A 21367-nucleotide genomic window follows, 5' to 3' on the forward strand; every position below is an offset into this window, starting at 1 on the left:
ATCACAAACTTTCACTTGATTGAATGCACTTGAGTTTCTGCTGAGTTATTCTACAGTGATTTTTCGGAGTTATATTTTATTCTCCAGAAAGGCTTATAGTAAAGAAAAAAGGCGGCATTTAACTGCTAATAGACTTGATGTCTTTAATGTGTGCACAACAGAGTATGGAAGCACTAGAATAATAATCAATCTTTTATTAGTGTCACAAGTAGGCTTATATTAACACAGCAACAAAGTTACTGTGAAAATCCCCTAGTCGCCACACTCTAGCGCCTGTTCGGGTACACGGAGGGCAAATTCAAAATGTCCAATTCACCAAATAAGCGTGTCTTTCGGGACTTGTGGGAGGAAACCGGAGCACCCGGAGGAAACCCACGCAGACGCGGGGAGAACGTGCAGACTCCGCACAGACAGTGACCCAAGCCGGGAATCGAACCTGGGACTCTGGCGCTGTGAAGCACCAGTGCTAACCACTGTGCTACTCTCCACACTCTCCAGTAAACTTAACAGTGAAACAAAATAAAACTGAGGTGTCAGTCTCCAAAATGGCTCCGACAATTCTAATGCACTCAATACAAATGGAATCTTTTTTGATGTCTACCTGCTTGTCTGAACTATATAAAAGCATTTTAAAACTTGGGAACACGATGGCTTACAAATGCGAGTGGGTTCAAACAATTCCTACATCATTAATTATGTAAGTTTGGACAGAACTTTCTGCAGAAGGCAGTGACTAACATTTTCCAAGTGGGCTGTAAATCTGGAACCAGTCATGCATGCTTTTCTTGGGCACTTCTGAAATGGCAGACACAAGCTGTTAAATACATGGGAGGAATGGAGCACTTACCGTTCCACCATATGGGTCTGGTCCAGTGACAGTCCATCAATTGCTGTGCACTCCGGGCACTTGAACTTTTTACGCGGGGTCACCTGCGTGTCACAATAATTCCAACAATATTAATGGCATGTTTAATCCAGCTAGATGTTCAAGCACGCCTGCAGCGTAATGCGAGAGCCCCATCCGCTCAGAACATTTTGCTCAAGTTCCATCTGGCTCAGTTAGGCATATTTCAACTCACAAGAGGTCAATAAAATTACTAGAATGGTTTCACATTCATTGAAAGTGTGTGATGACAACCCATTAAAACTCATTTAATGATTGTTTTCGCACTTCTAGGTGCTTTGTACAAGCACTGGTTGCCTGTACAATCATAAGGCGATGAAATGTTGCTTCCCCTACTTTGAAAGGGTCTTATTAACCTATGTCTGTTTTCTCATTAAGTTGACTGACAGATTCTATGAATATTTAGAGACTGTAAAGGTGACAAAGTTTATCGTACCCAAGTGGCTTTGTACAAACCTAAATTGCAATACTTTTAATGTTGACTGTACAAAGCAAATACCCTTTCAACAGTTAATATTTGTAAAGCAACACTACAAAAATATAAAAATTAAGACTTGAAATACTTGATGGTAAACAAGACATCAATAATTTCTGCATTTATAATTTAAATTTACACAATCAATTTCTAAAGAGGCATAAAATTCTCAATTTATTTTAGATTTATATCCATTTTAATTAGTCACATTACACAAAGGACAATAAACAAATATACCGTGCTGGATTCTCACGCCCATGGATTTCCTGATGGAGTGGGGATGGCCACAACGGGAAACCCCATTGGCCGGCTGCCGGGATGGAGACTCCCGCTGCCGATGGGGACGCGCTGTACCAGGAAAAGGGTGCGGCGGGACGCAGAATCCTGCCCAACATACTTGCATGATTTCTCTTTGTGCACACTTTTCTTGCACTCAAGAAAACTTACCTTAATAGGAGCTTTTCCGGTCATATTTGCTACTAGGAAATTCATAGCAATGTCCTCACAGTTCATATGTGCATCCACCCAATTTTTAATATCGCCTGGCATCTTGTAGGTGTATAAGTAATTAAAATACTATAAAGATAAACGACATTACAGAATGCATTAGAAAATATCATCTTTACATGTGTAAATCAAAAGTTTGTACGTGTATTCATGATTCTGGAGCACTTGAAATATAAATAATTGTTAAAAAATTAATATTTAAATGTTCTTTGAAGTACAATTTTGACAAGTGGCGAAGAAATATTTGACTAAGCTTATTGGAGCTATGCATGATTACTGTTCAGGTTTGTGTTAAGTGATTTAGATTAGTCTGGTTTTAAAATAACTATCTATGTCCCCCCAAGTCAAAATTAATGCAAGAAAAGGAGCTTAAGGGCATAATAAAGTTTGCAAATTAAAGTAGTTGTATAATAATAGACTTTGTCACAAGTAGGCTTACATTAACACTGCAATGAAGTTACTGTGAAAAGCCCCCAGCCGCCACACTCTGGCGCCTGTTCATCGTACACGGAGGGAGAATTCAGAATGTCTAAATTACCTAACAGCATGACTCAGGACTTGTGGGAGGAAACCGGAGCACCCGGAGGAACCCACACAGACACGGGGAGAATGAGCAGACTCCGCACAGACAATGACCCAAGCCGGGAATCGAACCTGGGACCCTGCCGCAGCGAAACAACAGTGCTAACCACTGTGCTACCGTGCTGCCTTTAAAAAGAATGGAAGTGCTGAAAGAAAATAAATTAACAAAATATTGAAAAACGATCATGGCTAATAAATAACAACGGGTGAGAGAGAGGGAGGGGGTGATATGGAGAAGGGAGTAAAAAAACAAAAGCCCAGTCTGTGAATCAAGTTCTGACAATAAAGAACTGCTGAGTGGCATTTAGTCCAAGTGTGTATGCTGCACTGAGGCCATTCATGGCCTGGATGTTGTGATAGTAATGATGGCAAGACTGTCAGTGTTTGTCATCATTGCTCCCGTAAAATTAACAGCAACTTCTGGAGTTTGCACATGCACAGCTAAATGCAGAAATCCAGAAATCACTCTGTGATTCTAAATTTCCTCAAAGGTTTTGCTGAAGTCTCCACTGTGTCATGTGCGAGTACCTTTAAGAAATGGGTGTTTATTACTGCAGATATGTCAGAGAGTGGGTGGAGCTGGGCTGTCTGTCAGCTTTTTACTTTTGTTTTAGGCTGTTTGCCGCAGGGTGTTTTATAGTTTCAGTTTCAGAGCTGGATAGCTGCAGTCACAGCCAGAAGGGGCATTAGTCTCTCTCTCTGTAATCTAAGGAATGTAAATCGATCCTTTGGTGATTTAAAACTAATAACTGCTCTCAGTAGTGACTTTAACCTGATGTGCTTCTGTTAAAAGTTTTGTTTTAAGTCTTATGGATGTTAAAAGGAAAGCTTAAAGGATTACTTAGTGTTGTATTCTTTGGGGGTTATATTTGCATTGATGGTTGCTAAGATGTTCACTATATGTTTTTAAAAAGGTTAACTTGAGTTCATAGAATAAACATTATTTTGCTTTTAAAAAATACTTGTCCATTTCTGCTGTACCACACCTGTAGAGTGGGCCGTCTGCTCCCCATACCACAATCTATTAAAAGTTGTGGGTCAGGTGAACTCCATGATACACTTTGGGGTTCTCTAAACCCTGGCCCATAACAACTGCAATCAATTAGTAATCAGATATTAACTTTAATGCTTTTACGCTATCAGCCTCGATGAAAAAACCCTGGAAAAAGTTACAATTTATTGAATGTTCTTAACAGCATACTGTGTTCATAATTACTACAAAAAAATCCTCTGTGTCCCTGAAAATTACATTTTACATGTGTGTAAATGTCTAATCTTCACATTATAATTAAAATTTATTCTTGGATTCATTTAATTGTGTGCCATTTTGGATATTTAAACCTTTCACGTTTTATTAATTTAACCATTTCTAGAAAATCAACTTCCCAAGTTCTTCATGGGCACAACACCAATAATCTGTCAATTTATGGAAACAAATGCAATATTTCCTATTGTAGAAGGCAGTGTAACGAGCAGTCACTTTTCCCCCCCCCTATTCTATTAGCTTGAAGGGAAAGTGGTGATTTTAAATACTTCCATTGATTCTGAATCTATCTAAAGGACTCAGTTTTGCCTACTAATCCTGACATATTGCACTGCACAAGACATAGTAGCAGAGGTAAGCCCTTCTAGATTGCTCCAGTGATTGCTGATCTTCTATCTACACTTTCCACACTATCCCCATATCCCTGACTTGGTTATAGCATGTTCTGAGAAAGTTGTCTTACATTCGTTCATGAACTCAACTCTTTGATCCTTTCACTGTACATGATGCCAATACTTTTCTCTCATAATTTTCATTCTCCATTTTTTGGCTGTCCGTTAAATATAGCAAGTGTATTGATATTAACTCCAGTGTTAAGATAGTTTGAAAACCTGTACCTTATGGTAGAAGGCAGCTCCAGTTAATACCATTGAGACTTCATTGGTCCATTCCGACTCATATTTCCATTTGCTAGTCTCGTGGTCCCACAAATGAAGTCGGCCTGGATATCCCACCAGCCTGTCAGGAAACTCACGCCACACCTACACAACCAGAAATCCCCAAAATTGTTACTGGCTTTATCTAGGACAGAAAAATCTATTAATTTTGTTATTAACCTCAATTATCCATTGTAAATTATTAACCAGTGATATGAATTCACCAACTCTACATATTGGGTCGTAACTTTCGATTGCCACTCTGTGCTCACTTACCTACGTCACGTTTCTTCCGTGTCTCTCTCGGCCAACCTTCTAACTCAGACTGGGCGAGAGCAAGGCAGCGCAGCAGTCTCCCAAGATCCAGCATTGAAATGCAGCAGAGGTGAATTGACGGAGGACATGTCCCCTTTTTTACAACACCAGCTACTGCAAACCAGGTTTGACCGGGGGGGGCAGTGGGGATTTGTGTTCGGATGAGTCAGGAGGGGTGGGGTGGGGGGAGAAACTGGGGTCGGGAAGGGGGGAGGAGAGTGGGAAGTTATTAAGGAGTCCAGAGGTCCCTTGTGGGTTGGCGGAATCCCATGGGGGGGGGGGGGGTTTGGAGGGGTGCGGGGCACGGAGTGGGATGGGGAGGGGTGGGGGTTGATTGGCCGGGGGTTGTCCCCTGTGGGGGGGGGGGGGGGGGGCAGCGAGGTGGAGGGAGTCCTGTGGTGGTGTTGACCTGAGTCTTTACAGTACTTAACCCAGAAGTTAGAAGAGGTTCTAATTCTGCTAACGTTTTCTGGCTAGCTGTTGGTGTAACGCTGGTAGAACCATCCAAAGTTTGCAATTTAAGTCACATTTTTCGATGGGTCACACCACAGTTTGCACTTCTGGGTATTTGCAGTGCAAAGCCCCACTTCTGAATTTCTGGGACGCATTCCCCAGCGCATCTTTGGGGTAGGCCCAAATCCAAAGCCAAGGAGCTCGGAAGTTACGGCCTGTTAAAATAAACATTGTAATCAGACCGTACCTTTACTTCTGCTATTATTACATTTCAACACTCGAATTAAAATGAATTACATTATTGAAAACTCATTTTGCGCAATCCTTTAGTGTTTGATGCTTTTATGGGTAGTGTAGACTAACTCACTGCCACTTCCAGGTATAATGTCTGCCTTTTTCCTTCGAATAAAAACTAGCCGTAATTTCTGCATCCACTTCCTTTTGTACACTCAAGTCTTAAAAGATAGTGACGCATGTTGGTGTATGTCTGCACAGGCCCAGTCTGTCTTCTGGCACTTCACGTAAGTGCCCAGAGTTCATGTTTGAGTCTGATGCCAAATGTCATCAGGCTATTTAACTGTAAAGGACCATTTTCAACTAAAGACTACACATAAGTACTTTCCAGCAGGAGATAGCGAGTAACAATCTGTAGAGAGCAATCAAAAAACCTTTTCACCTCCAGCCCAAGGGAATTGAAGCCAACTGTAGTGCTTGGCCACTACGCACTGTAGCTGAGGTCAGCTAACATAGCACAGACTAGTATCAAACCGGAGATCTTCCTGGTCTGCAATAGTGAGTACCACACCAGGTACTGCACCGATGTACCAAATCTCCTTTCAGATTTGTAAACTGATAAAGGCAAAGTCCACATGTATAAATAATTAATCATTCTGAAGACTTTATATTGTACATGTGATTTTCACATTTTGCCGAGACAGAACATACATTATAAATGGTTTATAGCAAATTCATTGTTGCTGGAAAAAGAAGAGACATGCCTTCGAAACAGTTCATCATGCACTCATTAGGACAGATGCAAGAATACCAAATTTCAAAGGAAACAACAATTTATACTGCATGAGAAAAGGGTGTTGATTGGTCGAGGCATTGCCATGGAAAATGTCTGGTCTGCATGAAATTGGTATTATTGCATCTGTCTTGATGAGGGCATGATGAAAAGCTTTGATAGCATGTCTCCCTTTTCAGTAATTTTCAAGTTCTATATTACTAACGACTGAAATTAATTGTTATTCAGATCATTCATCAATGCAAGGTGAAAGGTATAACCTATTGTCGCCCTTTACAATGGTTATTGGTATAGAAATATATCTTCAGTATCTTTTTAAGACCACCACCATTTGAACCTGGGGTTATTGACCAGACTGTGCTTTAGTAGATAACTGGTTGCTAACCCAAAACATTTTAAAAAAGCATGCTTCATAATAATAATAATCGCTTACTGTCACAAGTAGGCTTCAATGAAGTTACTGTGAAAAGCCCCCAGTCGCCACATTCCGGCGCCTGTTCTGGGAGGCTGGTACGGGAATTGAACCCACGCTGCTGCCTTGTTCTGCATTACAAGCCAGCTGTTTAACCTACTGTGCTAAACCACTGTGCTAAACCAGCCCAATGGCATCGATTTTGCAGTCAGCAGTGCAGCAATGATGCTTACTGCAATCTCAAAGAAAGGTGCTTAAAACGATTTAGTGATTTTGGTTCCGCAGACGTCCCCTTCCCAACAGAGCTGAAATGCCAAGTCAAGGGGATCTCCACGTGTACAGCAGTAGTGATGCCAGCAAAAATGGTAAGCAGCCAACCAATTTGACATTTTCTCACAGGCAGCAAAACCAGAAGTTTAAAAATACTTAAAATTTTACTTTTCATTTACATTTTCTGATGGCAAAATAAATGATTTTGGCTGCATTTAGATGGAGGATAACATATTAATATAAGTAAACTTACAAAATGTGGAATTTTGTCATAATGGAGAAAATTGACATTCTACAAATTTAAAGTTATTTTTTTCTGGGCTAATGTGTGTGTTTGGAGGTAATTATGAAGTCAATAGGCCGTTTAAAATGAGAAACACCTCATTCAACAAGGTGCAACTTGTCATTGAATCATAAAATCCCGACAGTGTGAAAGGAGGCCATTTGGCCCATCAAGTCTGCACCAACACTTGAACTAGGCCCAATCCCCCGTCCTATTCTTGCAACCCCACCTTAAGGGGCAATTTAGCATGGCCAATCCACCTAACCTGCACATCTTTGAACTGTGGAAGGAAACTGGAGCACCCGGAGGAAACCCACAGAGACACAGGGAGAAAGTGCAAACTCCACACTGACAGCTTCCGGGGTCGGAATTGAACCCGCAACCCTGGTGCTGTGAGGCAGCAGTGCTAAACACTGTGCCACCCCTAGGGTTTTTACAGCAAGATGAACAGTTTAAACGCAAACGTTTTTGACAATGCACAGACTGCTCAGGGATTGCAGTCTGAGAGTGGGACCTCAACAGCACACCCTGTGGAGAAGCATAGGATCCAACTTCTGGATTTCTGCTTATCCAGCATGTGTGTACTCCCAAAGTAGCTGTCAGTTTCAATGTCGTAATAATGACGAATGTTGGTAGTGTGAACTTTGTTACAACGGTAAAAACTGGCCCAAAGATCAGCAAAGCAGGATTAAAAAAAAAAAATCAATATGGATAACGCCCCCCAAAAAGCTGGACTTGTAGCTACTTAAAATGGCTAACTCCCGATTTTAAATGGCGAACGGCAAAGGCTGATGGGGAAGTCAGCCAACAGGACAAAAACGAGCAGCTGCAGGTTGACTGTGTATTTATATCTGGAAAGGCCAGACAAGATCGATACCAGCAACCATCAGCATAACAAAACACCAGCCATCTGCATATTAATGAGCAATCCCCGGGAACAATAAGCAACATTTAGACACACAAAGCAAAACCAGACTCTTCGGCGCCAGCAGAAGCCTACACAAAAGGAGGTGAACGACCACCTCAAGTCCGCCCATCGATCAGGGAACCGCTCCAGCATTGGAGAAAATCGAACCAAGTGATTGGGACAAAGTCCAATCACTTGGGACCAGGTACAGGGTCCACCCCGAAAGGCGGGAAGCCCCTGGGGACTATAAGAATTGAGCCCCATGTTCAAGTCGCTCTCTTCCACCTCTCTTCAACCACTTGCAGCTTTCTTCACTCTTCAACAGCCGCTCAAAATTTTAAGTCTTGCTTCAACGCTCGCTACGAGATAGGCGCTCCTAGCTACGAATCTGTACCAACTTCGAATCCCGCAGGCTCAGAACCCGAACGAAAGGCCATTCGTTTCCCTGACCTGGTGGGCCAGTTCCAAGTTAAGTATTGGCCTGTTAGCTGTAGAAGTAGCTTAGACGTGGAATTTGTACATGAGTAGTGATTACTGTGTATAATAATTGTGCTTTGATTTAAATCTTACTAAGCGGTGTATTGGATTATTGATCATTACTCGGACTTGAACCACGTGGCGGTATCATAAGGATACCTGGCGACTTAAGAGCAAAGGTGATAAAACAGAGCAATTAAACTAAGGCAAAGTTAGCAACATTATTTGGCGACTCTGGTGGGACCCGATCTAGAAGTGGAGAACCCAAGAATTTGAATTAGAGATCCAATTTGAAACAGAAAACCACAAGTGTTCAAGCAGTTCTGATCAATACTCATAAATTCGGAAGTGTGTGCATGCATGTGTAACTAACAGGGCGATAAGGTAAAACTGATAGATGTTTTGTTGCGACAAAACTGTCTGAAGTTTGTATATCAGAAAGTAGCGAAAGCCGTACCCGTATTTACAGCACCGCCTTAATACTCCAGTCCCAAATTTGAAGAGCTGCATTCGGATTAAAACCCCTGTCCCAAAATTTGAAGAGCAGCATTCGGATAGGAAAGATGGCAATGCAGTGCCTCATGAACCCAGAAGAATTTGCGGTCGCAGCGACCAGCAGCAGTAGAGTGGGACAATGTCCCATTTGGGAGGAAGAGATCAGGAAATATCTCAAAGGGAAAGGATGGCCCCTTTGGAATGAATTCTGTGACAACGAGGAATCAGGCCCCGGGAGTATAGGACATACTTGGTGGGAGAACCTGAGCGAGATCCACAAAAAGAGCTTAGGGAAAACTCGCAAGCCGATGGCAATCGTGTCCTGCTTGGCACAATTGCGAGGCACAGAGGAGGTCATTAGGACGCTCCGGAAAGAAGTTGAGGGCATACATCAAATGAGTAAGGTCGATGTAAGCGAGGTAGAAAAGGAAAATTTGGAATTGAGAAGGAAGTTGGCAGCAAAAGATGGAGAGGTGGATGACTCCAAAAGGGCTCACCAGTCTTGTCTGGCGCACTTAAGCAGCTTCCAGTCTCAATACGGAAAGGTCCATCAGGACACGCAACGTGCAGTCCTGGTACGTGAGGAAACGGAAAAACAGGTCGAGGCATTACAGAAACAGTGTAGTGACCTCAAGGCAGCATTAAGAGCACTCCATGCCGCCACCACAGAACAAAGACAAAGCACGCTAGATCACGCAAAGTGCCGGAAGCAGATTGCAGATCTGCAATCGCTGCTTTCTGTTCAGAAAGGTTTCCAGGAAACCTTTGGAGAAAAATTAGATCAGGAAGATGGCCCTGATTGGGAAGAATTGAACGAAACAGCGCAGAGATATGTTCAGGGAACATGTGCGCAGGGAAAGCCACAAAAAAGAAAAGCGCCCCAACCTCCCACGCAGCAGATAGTTCAAGCTCCAATGAACCCAGTAACCACCCACCGCACAGCCACATCGGACGATGCGGAATTTCCATACTCCACCCCCTTAACAGTGACCCAATTACGGGACGCGTGCGATAAGATCACACCGTTCCTCCCCACCTCAAACCCCCACCATTTCTTTGCCACAGTTAAGCATCAGGCGACCATGTACGGCCTGGATGAGCGAGAGCATGTAAAGCTCACCGTTTTAAGTTTAGACCCTTCAGTAGCAGCAGCCCTTCCCGACCCACAGAATGTAGGAGGAGGCACCCTTGCAGAAGTGCATACCGCGATCCTGGATGCTATCGGGTATAACCGGGGTGACCCCGTAGATAACCTCAACAAATGTAGGCAAAAGAAATCAGAGCACCCCACAGCGTTTGCTGGACGCCTGTGGATTCACTTTGCAGCAGTCTTTGGAGACTTAGACCGTGCCCATTTGTCCCCAGATAACATGGCCAAATGGACCCGCACCCTTATCGCCCATGCCACAGAAACAGGATAGAAAGCCTGCGCGAGTTATGATCCCTCAGAGGAGGCCCATAACGAGAAGTGGGTAGTGAAAAGATTGTCCCGCGCTTGGGAGCAATCTGTACAAAGCAAACCCGCAGTTAAGAATATCGAGGAAAAGCAGGCCGGCGCAGATATGCAGGCAGTAAAGACAACACACCAGGACCCCGCATGAGTGAATGAAGGAAAGAACAGCCCCCTAACCCAAGTCACAGGAGTGTTACAACTGCGGACAGTTCGGACACTTCGTAAGAGAGTGCAATGCCCCTAAAAAGCCACAGAGAGCCCAGCAGACGGGCACTCTGAGTAAGAAAAAGACAGAGCCCATTCATAGCGTTAGCGCCCGTTCAGATCAGACGGACTTGACCGGAATGGACTGACGGTGTACGGGCTCCCCCAGTTGGGTCCGCGACACCCTTTGGGATAGGTCCGGATGACCGGTAGTTGCAGCGAAAATACGGGGACAGCCCATCGAGTTTCTCTGGGACACAGGAGGGTCCCGCATCACGATAAATTCCTCCAGCCCGTTTCAAAACGACACGTGGCCCACTACAGCCACTATCACCCTCAGCGGCTTTACAGGCCACTCACAGCAGGGACACATCACAGCCCCTGTACTCATTCAAATCGGTAACATTACCACCAAGCACCCCGTAGTTTTAGTTGACCTGCCCCACACAGCAGAACACATTCTGGGAATCGATTTCATGAATTCCCATAATCTTTCATTCGATCCAGTCAACCAGTGTGTCTGGAAGATGGCAAAATCCGTAAGAGCCCCCGCAGCGCTCAACAAAGGAGAGTACATGAACAAAATTAGCGCAGTAGGCGAATTTTGGTTCAACCCGACCACGCTTAGTACGGACAAGCAGGTTAGGGCAGTTCTGCAAAAGAACAGGGCAGCATTCGCGACCCACAAGCACGACGGTGTACGGATGACTAGTTCCGTACAAGTAACAGGACCTGACCCTAGACCCCAAAAACAGTATGGATTTCCCCAAGAGGCCGAGGGAGAAATCTCCAAGGTAATAGAAAGCTTATTAGAGCAGGGCGTACTTCGATCAGTAGCCTCCACTAATAATGCCCCGATTTGGCCAGTGAGAAAGCCCGATGGATCATGGCGACTGACCATCAATTACCGGGAACTCAACAAAGTCACCCCAACAGCAGCCCCCACAGTAGCAACAAGTCCCGAGACCATGCTCAAGCAGGGACTCAATTCCCGATTCTTTACGGTTTTGGATGTCAGTAATGGATTCTGGTCCATCCCATTGGCAAAGGCGTGCCAGTACAAATTTGCCTTCACCTTTAAAGCACAGCAGTACACGTGGACATGCCTGCCACAGGGCTTCCACAACTCCCCCTCCATTTTCCACCGACAGCTGGCAAATGGTTTAGCCAAATTCACTCGCCCCGAATGTCTGGTTCAGTATGTAGACGACCTACTACTGCAGACAGACACCAAGGAAGAGCACATTGAGCTTCTGTCCGAACTCCTGGAACTATTACACTCAATCGGTTGTAAAGTCAACCCCAAAACGGCCCAGATTTTGGAAGAAAAAGTGATATATTTGGGAACAATTATCACACATGGTAAACGCGAGATCGAGCATAAAAGGATTGACTCGATTGCCAAATTGCCCCTTCCCCAGAAGGTTTCAGCCCTCCGGTCGGTTTTAGGACTGGTTGGCTACTGCCGAAACCACATTGACGGTTTCGCCAGCAAGGCAGCACCCCTCTCAGACCTCCTAAAGAAAGGAGCCCCCTGGGAATGGCTTCTGCAGCATACGGATGCTGTGGACTCTTTAAAACAGGCACTCATAGCAGCCCCCGCACTACAAGTTCCAGACCCGCTTTCCCCTTACGCCATAGAGGTAGCGACCACAGACCGCACCCTTTCAGCCGTGCTCCTCCAGGAACGGCACGACCAGTTAATGCCCGTAGCTTACGCCTCCAGAATTTTAAATGCTGTGGAGCAGGGATTTTCAGCCTGTGAGAGGCACCTGCTCGCAGTATTTTGGGCAGTGCAGTATTTTTCATATATTACCGGACTGAACCCCATTACAATTCTCACCGAACACACCCCCACCCAACTTTTACTGGACGGACGACTCAAGGATGGTACAGCAAGCCAGATTAGAGCAGCTAGATGGACCCTTCTCTTGCAGGGACGGGACATCACTGTTAAAAGGACAAAGACGCACACCTATTTAGCCGACAACTTACAGTACCCCAGAGCCCCTCATGAATGCGAAATTATCTCTCCACACCACGGCACAGGCCCCTTTATTGCGAAGACACCCCCCAGAAAGATAGGTAGTTCAAACCAGAGCCCCCAGCACACGGACACGTGTGAGCCCATAAAGATCTATGTGGATGGATCTTCCACAGTCTTGGATGGGAAGCGCATAACAGGTTGCGGTATCTATGTCGAGGACGCACAGGGACGCGCCCTTGAGGAAATATCGTTAAAATTTCCAGGCCACTTAGGCGCGCAGGCAGCAGAGCTCGCGGCCATCGCGTATATAGTGGAACACCCAGATTCCTTCCCCAGCCCAGCAGACATATACTCGGACAGCCTCTATGTCTGCAACAGCCTCACGGAATTCCTGCCCCTGTGGAAAGCAAGAGGATTTGTTTCCGCAGATGGAAAACCCCTCCCGTCAGCCCCATTACTCTGCCATATTTTAGAGAGAGCACAGAACAGGACTTTTGGGATAATCAAAGTCCACAGTCACCATCGTTCCTCCCCCCCCTGGAAATGTGAAAGCCGACGCACTGGCTAAAGCAGGTTCCAGGCATGGATATTTTTGGACACCCCCCGAAAGCGCACCAGTGAGTGCAGTTCAGGTCTCACAGACAAAGATCGAGGATCTAGTGGAGGCCCAGAAGCAGGACAGCAATCTCAAGGAGATTGTAAAAGGAAAATATCCAGCTTCCTATGAGATGTTTAGAAATGCACTGACCACACATGACGGTGTGGTGTTGAAAGACACCCTTTATGTGGTTCCTGAACAGGACAGGAATCAACTGATTTGTTTGTTCCGTGACGGTCATGGACATCAGGGAATTGATCCCACTACAGCCCATCTCAAGCAGCTTTGTTGGTGGCCAAATTTAAAGGAAGATGTAAACCATTACATCGAGAAGTGTCTTATCTGTGCCCAGAATAATCCGGACAGATATGCCAAAAAGGCTGAACTCAGCCACACCCGACCCGTTAATGGCCCCTTGACTAACCTCCAGATTGATTTTATAGGGCCATTGCCCCCTTGCAGGAATGGCTATAAATATGTACTTGTGGTAATTGACACATTTACGAAATGGGTGGAAGCATTCCCAGCCCGCACAAACACAGCAAAAACCACAGCCAAGATTTTGACCCACATCTTTACAATATGGGGACTCCCCCGCAGCATTGAATCAGACTAAGGCTCCCATTTTACGGGACATGTCATGCAGAACGTCCTCACGATATTTGGCATCACCCAAAAATTCCACATAGCATACCACCCACAGTCGAGTGATATCGTGGAGCGCATGAATTGGACCCTAAAATCCACCCTCAGAAAAATGGTCCAGCAGAACACCACCACTTGGGACTCAGTCCTCCCTTTTGCGCTGATGTTTTTACGTAACACAATTTCTACTTCCACAGGTTACACCCCACACACCCTCATGACCGGACGCCCTATGAAAGGCACAGAATTTTTATTCACACACGAGAAAGCAGTAGAGCAATTAGTTGAAAATGTTAAAATGGCTCAGCTAGCAGCCGCAGTAAAATTGGGCACCAGAAAGAAACAGAGCAAGGCTTTTTTCGACAAGACAGTGCATGCGAATGAGTACAGTATAGGACAGCAAGTTATGCTCTCTGTATATAACCCCAGCACATTCCTGTCACCAAAATACACGGGTCCGTACTCCATTGCGGATAAAGTAATCCCTTCCGTGTATAAAATAAAGTACCCCAACGGTAAGACTGCGTGGTTCCATATAAACCAGCTGAAGGCATATGGAACACAGTCGAACCACGCACACCACGCCCCGCCCACAGCCAACGTAACCCTACCAACCCCCAACACGTCCAGCCCAGCCACGGACTCGACCTCGACTCCACCCCCAAAATATACACTCCGCCCCGGAACGCCCACAGACTGCAGCAGCAGAGACAGCGACTGTGACTCGGACGATAGCCACAGCACCCCTCCCTACTATCCCCATGCAACAGGACCCACACCCAGTGATTCCGATTACGATCCGAGTGATCCCTTCATGATCACTTTCCTAAACAAACCCCACCACCGACCACCAAACTTCCATGACGACCCCGATTTTGTCCCCACACAGCTAGACACCAATTATTGGCACCGAGATAACTCGTTCCGATTCGTCCGAAACGACGAGAGCGACCCCACCTCACACCATGCAGCCCGTTCAGCCCTGATACACTCAAGAGTTTGGCACCCGGGAGAAGATGACGACCTTGGGTCTGACTCTCATACCGAGAACCCCTTTGCGACCCTGTTCGCAACCGAGAACTGAGGTGTCCAGATGATGTTTTAAAAGGAACCGCTTGGGAGAAGTGGTGTCCTTTCTGATGGAACCTGCCGCATGTTTTATGTTGTGTGTAAGTTTGTTAAATGTTGTATGTCCGACAGGAGAATTTATTTTCTAATTTCCCCACGCCTATTCGGCCGAAACCTCGGAGGACTTGCCTACAGAGACTCATTATTGCCAGACACTAGTTCAGTGGAACTAGCTTGTCTGCAGAGACTGGTTAAGGAACCAAACGCCCGTTCGTAACTGCCCTTCTGGTTCGAAGGTAGAACCACTACGGCAGCCCCACCACGATGACTACATTTTGTGCCCGTTCTTGTCGGTTGCTCAGGCAGTGGAGAAACGGCTTGGGACCCGCCCTGCCTGGGAACCCCCCCTCTGGTCAACTACGCTCGGGTAGGAGAGACACGGCATTGGTAGCCGTCCTACCTGGGGACTCCATCCAACTCTTATCCGTCGCGGCCCATACACACCTCATTTTGGCACTTTTCGTTCAAAAAGTTTTGTTTTGTTTTAGGTAACCTTTAGGTTGCCAACCAAATGCTACTTACATCCTGAAACATTTGGATAGTAAATTGGGCAGTCTGCGAGATGGCTTGCACTGGTTCATTATTGGGAAGTATGTCTTGTCCTAAAATTCGATTTTTGAAAAAAAAATGAGGGATCACACATAGTGACCAATTAATAAAGGGACTAATTGGCACTACAGGACAGACACACTATCGTATGAGATATTAAACAAAGATAGTTACAGACACTATGCCTGTTTCCACAGAACTCCAGAAGCTCCAGGACCGGAGAAGATAAGAAAGAAAAGGAAAGAGAAGAGCCATGAGGACTTCCTTCATATGGATCAGCATCATATTTATGGACATTTGGTTGCGAGTGAACGCGAACCCCATGACTTCAAGCCCCCCAGCCGTTAATGTTTCACTTCCCCGCAGTACCCAGAGCCCAGTCACCAGCGACACCACATCATCTTGGTATGCCAGGTTTATAACCTGGTACTCTCTGTCCTATGTAATAGAAACATTACTGGTATTAGCGATACTCTGCTGCATAGTGCAGACTATGCGTCTACGGAAATGGAGAAGGAGAGCCTACCGCGCTCGAACCCCGGTATATAGGATCAGATCCCCTATTTTCGGATACGACCAGACCCCCGACCCCCGCGATCTATAATAAAGAGCATTCACTTGTGTTTTATTGTAAATAAAGAAATGTAAAGAACTGTTCATGAGCAAATTGTACGATCCTGAGCTTGACTGCCAAGCCAGGAAGACTGATGTATAAACTACTATGATTTTGTTTGTATGGTTGAGGAAGTTCGGATAATGAAATGTTTAAGTGAGTGTAGTGTATGAAGAATAGTTGGAGGTTCCCAGTTTATTGTTTTGTAATGCATGTCCCTGTTTGACATAGCGCCCTTAGAATTGTTAGTTAAAAATGTTTGCATAGCTATGGTCAGTGGAGAGGCCATGAAGGAAGTGCCCCCCCCCCCAAAGTCAGGGAATGGAAAGCAACATAGTTATGTGATCCTTCACGCTTCGCGTTAGGATCACAAGGAGGGAATGTAGCCACTTAAAATGGCTAACTCCCGATTTTAAATGGCGAACGGCAAAGGCTGATGGGTAAGTCAGCCAACAGGACAAAAACGAGCAGCTGCAGGTTGACTGTGTATTTACCTCTGGAAAGGCCAGACAAGATCGATACCAGCAACCATCAGCATAACAAAACACCAGCCATTTGCATACTAATGAGCAATCCCCGGGAACAATGAGCAACATTTAGACACATAAAGCAAAACCAGACTCTTCGGCGCCAGCAGAAGCCTACACAAAAGGAGGTGAACGACCACCTCCAGACGGCCCATCGATCAGGGAACCGCTCCAGCATTGGAGAAAATCGAACCAAGTGATTGGGACAAAGTCCAATCACTTGGGACCAGGTACAGGGTCCGCCCCGAAAGGCGGGAAGCCCCTGGGGACTATAAGAATTGAGCCCCAAGTTCAAGTTGCTCTCTTCCACCTCTCTTCAACCACTTGCAGCTTTCTTCACTCTTCAACAGCCGCTCAAAATTGTAAGTCTTACTTCAACGCTCGCTACGAGATAGGCGCTCCTAGCTACCAATCTGTACCAACTTCGAATCCCGCAGGCTCAGAACCCGAACGAAAGGCCATTCGTTTCCCTGACCTGGTGGGCCAGTTCCAAGTTAAGTATTGGCCTGTTAGCTGTCGAAGTAGCTTAGATGTAGAATTTGTACATGAGTAGTGATTACTGTGTATAATAAATGTGCTTTGATTTGAATCTTACTAAGCGGTGTATTGGATTATTGATCATTACTTGGACTTGAACCACGTGGCGGTATCATAAGGATACCTGGCGACTCAAGAGCAAAGGTGATAAAACAGAGCAATTAAACTAAGGCAAAGTTAGCAACAGACTCACCTTAGAAATTCTAATTTGGAATGTTTCAGAAGTAATTTCAAAATGCATTTGCCAAAATGAATTAAGATCAGAGTCCAATGGAGAGACACAACAGCATTCCTCAACACCTGGGTATTGGCTGGTTTAGCTCAGTGGGCTAGACAGCTGGTTTGTGATGCAGAACAAGGCTAGCAGCACGGGTTCCTGTACCAGCTGAGAATTCTGAATTCTCCTTCCGTGTACCCGAACAGGTGCCGGAATGTGGCAACTAGGTAGTGTGGCCGTTCAAAGTGTTGGTGCAGACTCGATGGGCCGAATGGCCTCCTTCTGCACTATCGGGATTTTATGATTCTACGTGGTGACTAGGGGCTTTTCCCAGTAACTTCATTTTGATTTGATTTATTATTGTCACATGTATTAGTGTACAGTGAAAAGTATTGTTTCTTGCTTGCTGTACAAACAATGCATACCGTACATAGGGAAGGAAGGAGAGACTGCAGAATATAATGTTACAGTTATAGCAAGGTGTAGAGGAAAGATCAACTTAATACGAGGTAGGTCCATTCAAAAGTCTGATGGCAGTAGGGAAGAAGCTGTTCTTGAGTTGGTTGGTACGTGACCTCAAACTTTGGTATCTTTTTCCTGACGGAAGAAGGTGGGAGAGTATGTCCGGGGTGCGTGGGGTCCTTAATTATGCTGGCTGCCTTTCCGAGGTAGCGGGAATTGTAGACAGAGTCAATGGATGGGAGGCTTGTTTGCGTGATGGATTGGGCTACATTCACGACCTTTTGTAGTTTCCTGCGGTCTTGGACAGAACAGGATCCATACCAAGCTGTGATACAACCAGAAAGAATGCTTTCTATGGTGCATCTGTAGAAGTTGGTGAGAGTCGTAAGTGACATGACAAATTTCCTTAGTCTTCTGAGAAAGTAGAGTCGTTGGTGGGCTTTCTTAACTATAGTGGCGGCATGGGGGGACCAGGACAGGTTGTTAGTGATCTGGATACCTAAGAACTTGAAGCTCTCGACCTTTTCTACTTCGTTCCCATTGATGTCGACCGGGGCATGTTCTCCACTATGCTTCATGAAGTCGATGACAATCTCCTTCGTTTTGTTGACATTGAGGGAGATTATTGTCGTCGCACCAGTTCACCAGATTCTCTATCTCATTCCTGTATTCTGTCTCGTCATTGTTTGAAATTCGACCCACTACTGCGGTGTCATCAGCAAATTTGAAAATCGAGTTGGAGGAGAATTTGGCCTCACAGTCATTGGTGTATAAGGAGTATAGTAGGGGGCGGAGGACACAGCCTTGTGGGGCACCTGTGTTGAGGATGATTGCGGAGGAGGTGTTGTTGCCTATCCTTACTGATTGTGGCCTGTGGGTTAGAAAGTTCAGGATCCAGTCGCAGAGGGAGGAGCTGAGGCCAAGGAGTTTGGAGATGAGTTTCGTAGGAATAATGGTGTTGAAGACTGAGCTGTAGTCGATAAATAGGAGTCTGACTTGGGTGTCTTTGTTATCTAGGTGTTCCAGGGTAGAGTGCAGGGCCATGGAGATGGCGTCTGCTGTGGACCTGTTGCAGCGGTAGGCTAACTGTAGTGGATCAAGGCAATCCGGGAGGCTGGAGTTGATTCGTGCCACGACTAACCTTTCAAAGCACTTCACGATGATGGATGTCAGAGCCACTGGACGATAGTCATTAAGGCACGCTGCTTGACCTTTTTTTGGTACAGGGATGATGGTCGTCTTCTTGAAGCAGATAGGGACCTCAGATTGTTGTAAAGAGAGGTTGAAGATGTTTGCGAATACCCCCGCCAGCTGATCCGCAGTGTTAATGTAAGCCTACTTGTGACAATAAAGGTTATTTATTTGAGCGCAACAATAACATGAACAAGCTAGGTTTGCTGTGCAGTGAGAGAGTGTATTTAAAGGTACAGTTCCATGTCCTCCCTCAATGTTCTGAACACTCCATTAATAACTCTCACCTGCTTGCTGACACTCTCACTTAACCAAAATTCTGTTGAGACATGGGGAACTAGGATTCACAGAGTTTTGAAAAGTGCTGGTGCCGTTACAGAGGGATAAGAAAGCGGCAGATTCTTAAATTTAAAAAAAAAAAAAGTATCCGATTTTTTCTCCCAATTAAGGGGCAATTTAGTGTGGCCAACACCTGCCCTGCACATATTTTTGAGTTGTGAGGGTGAGACCCACGCAGACACGGAAATAATGTGCAAACTCCACACGGGGCCGGGATCGAACCCGGGTCCTCAGCGTCATGCAAAGCGGCAGATTCTAACTGACATTGCAACACCAATAGTTGAACTTAAATTATAAGTTCATATAAAAGTAGTTCAATATCAAAGGCAAAGTACACGTCATTAGCAGCTGCATACAATTAGACATGTACACCATCACTTAATTTGTAAAATGTTAAGAGACTGTTCAGCATCGTGAATGTTTTTTTTTCACAAAAAGTATAGCTGAACAGAAAACAAGCACATGTGCCAAACCAAAGCACTGTTTAATGAACTCTTAATTGCTTCAAAGACTACTGTGCAGATTAAAAGGATCAGTTTATGATTAGAAACATAGGCTTCACCACGACAGACCGGATCATAATTACCAAGTCAACTGCCCTTCAATAAGGATCTGTAATTAACTGGATTCTGTCAGTGTTTTTTCACATGCAGCTTCCCACTAATTTTGATTTCATACACAGAACCATATTATGAAATGTTCACAAAGTTACTCTGCAGAAAAGGGTGTTCATGGAACGTTGAATGGCTTTGTTCGGTTTCTTCAAGGGGACATGAAGATGAAAGCACATAGGGCAGGAATCTCCGTTTCGAAGTCAAAGTGTTGACACCTAGACTGAATTGTGAGGGGTTTGTGTTCTCACTGGGGGCGCTATCTGGTAAGAGAGTCAGCAAATGGGCCAGCACTCTGCAAACCCAAATTCAGAGCAATTCCCAGTCCAGCAGGCGTTCGAACTGCTGGGGACGGAGTTAGCGCTAAAGAGCCTGGTAGTTGTAGCTCGTTTAAAGCGCTCCACTTACTACATACTCACTGCAGCCACCACGATGGCTCACAGATCTCTGCAGTGGGGCAGCGCCTCTGAGGAGTACCAACACCTGGTGGGCTTGGCCACATGCCCATTCCCATGATAAAACAGCTGGGATCTGAGGGTATCCATAGGGCTATCCTGGGTGGGCTCCCAGATGACCAGCGGCATTCTGAACATTCAAAGGATACAGGCAGTGTGAGCAGCCAGGAGCCTGTAAGTAGCACCAAAATCTGCAGCAATGGTGGTCTGAACCAGGCCACCCAGATCCTGAGTGGGGGAGGGGGGCGACATTCTGAGTCCACGGACTTGGCACAAAGTCTTTCCCCGTTACTGCCGCCTTGCCCGGGCAGGCACTCCCCCAAAAAGTGAAAGTTTTCAATGTTTTTTCCGTGTTTTATTAGCTTACCGCACCCCCCTCCGCAGCCATGGCGCCTCGTCCCCATTTGTAAATACCTGTTGTAATTCGCACCTGTGTGACTTTAACCTGAGAGGGCGCAGAACATACTGGGTCCAACCCCGTAAAGTACATTTAAATGAATGCAAATGCTGGTTTAGCATGCCCCGCCAGAGCGGGGCACAAACCTCATTCTCACCGCCAGCGAGGGACGGGAGCATGGCACCCAAATCGGCGGCAGGCGCGAACCTCAATTTTTGCCAGATGCCCAATTCCCCACCCGATCACGATTCCGGCATCTTGTGGTGGAGAATCCAGCCCATAGTGAGATATTTGAGTTGTATAAAATGAATGCATGTTAGAAAACTGTAGCGACTCAAGATGATGATCCAGTACCACCACCAGCATCTTTATAGGACAACTAGAGATGGGCAATAAATGTCGTTATCACAGCATTTACATTCTCAAA

General features: G+C 45.5%; 1 protein-coding gene across 4 annotated transcripts in view; it reads right to left on the bottom strand.

Moving 5' to 3' along the window:
- ext2 (exostosin glycosyltransferase 2) overlaps nt 1–21367 on the bottom strand; it is a 215257-nt gene that overhangs the window by 2792 nt on the left and 191098 nt on the right. For all 4 annotated transcript variants that reach the window (XM_072466636.1, XM_072466637.1, XM_072466638.1 and 1 more), the window contains 3 exons: nt 4350–4493; nt 1827–1955; nt 848–930 (listed from right to left, as the gene is read on the bottom strand). In XM_072466636.1, coding sequence (XP_072322737.1) covers nt 848–930; nt 1827–1955; nt 4350–4493 — 356 coding nt within the window. The remainder of the gene's footprint in view (nt 1–847; nt 931–1826; nt 1956–4349; nt 4494–21367) is intronic.

The sequence above is a fragment of the Scyliorhinus torazame genome, chromosome 10 (assembly GCF_047496885.1).
Source record: "Scyliorhinus torazame isolate Kashiwa2021f chromosome 10, sScyTor2.1, whole genome shotgun sequence".
NCBI lineage: Eukaryota > Metazoa > Chordata > Chondrichthyes > Carcharhiniformes > Scyliorhinidae > Scyliorhinus > Scyliorhinus torazame.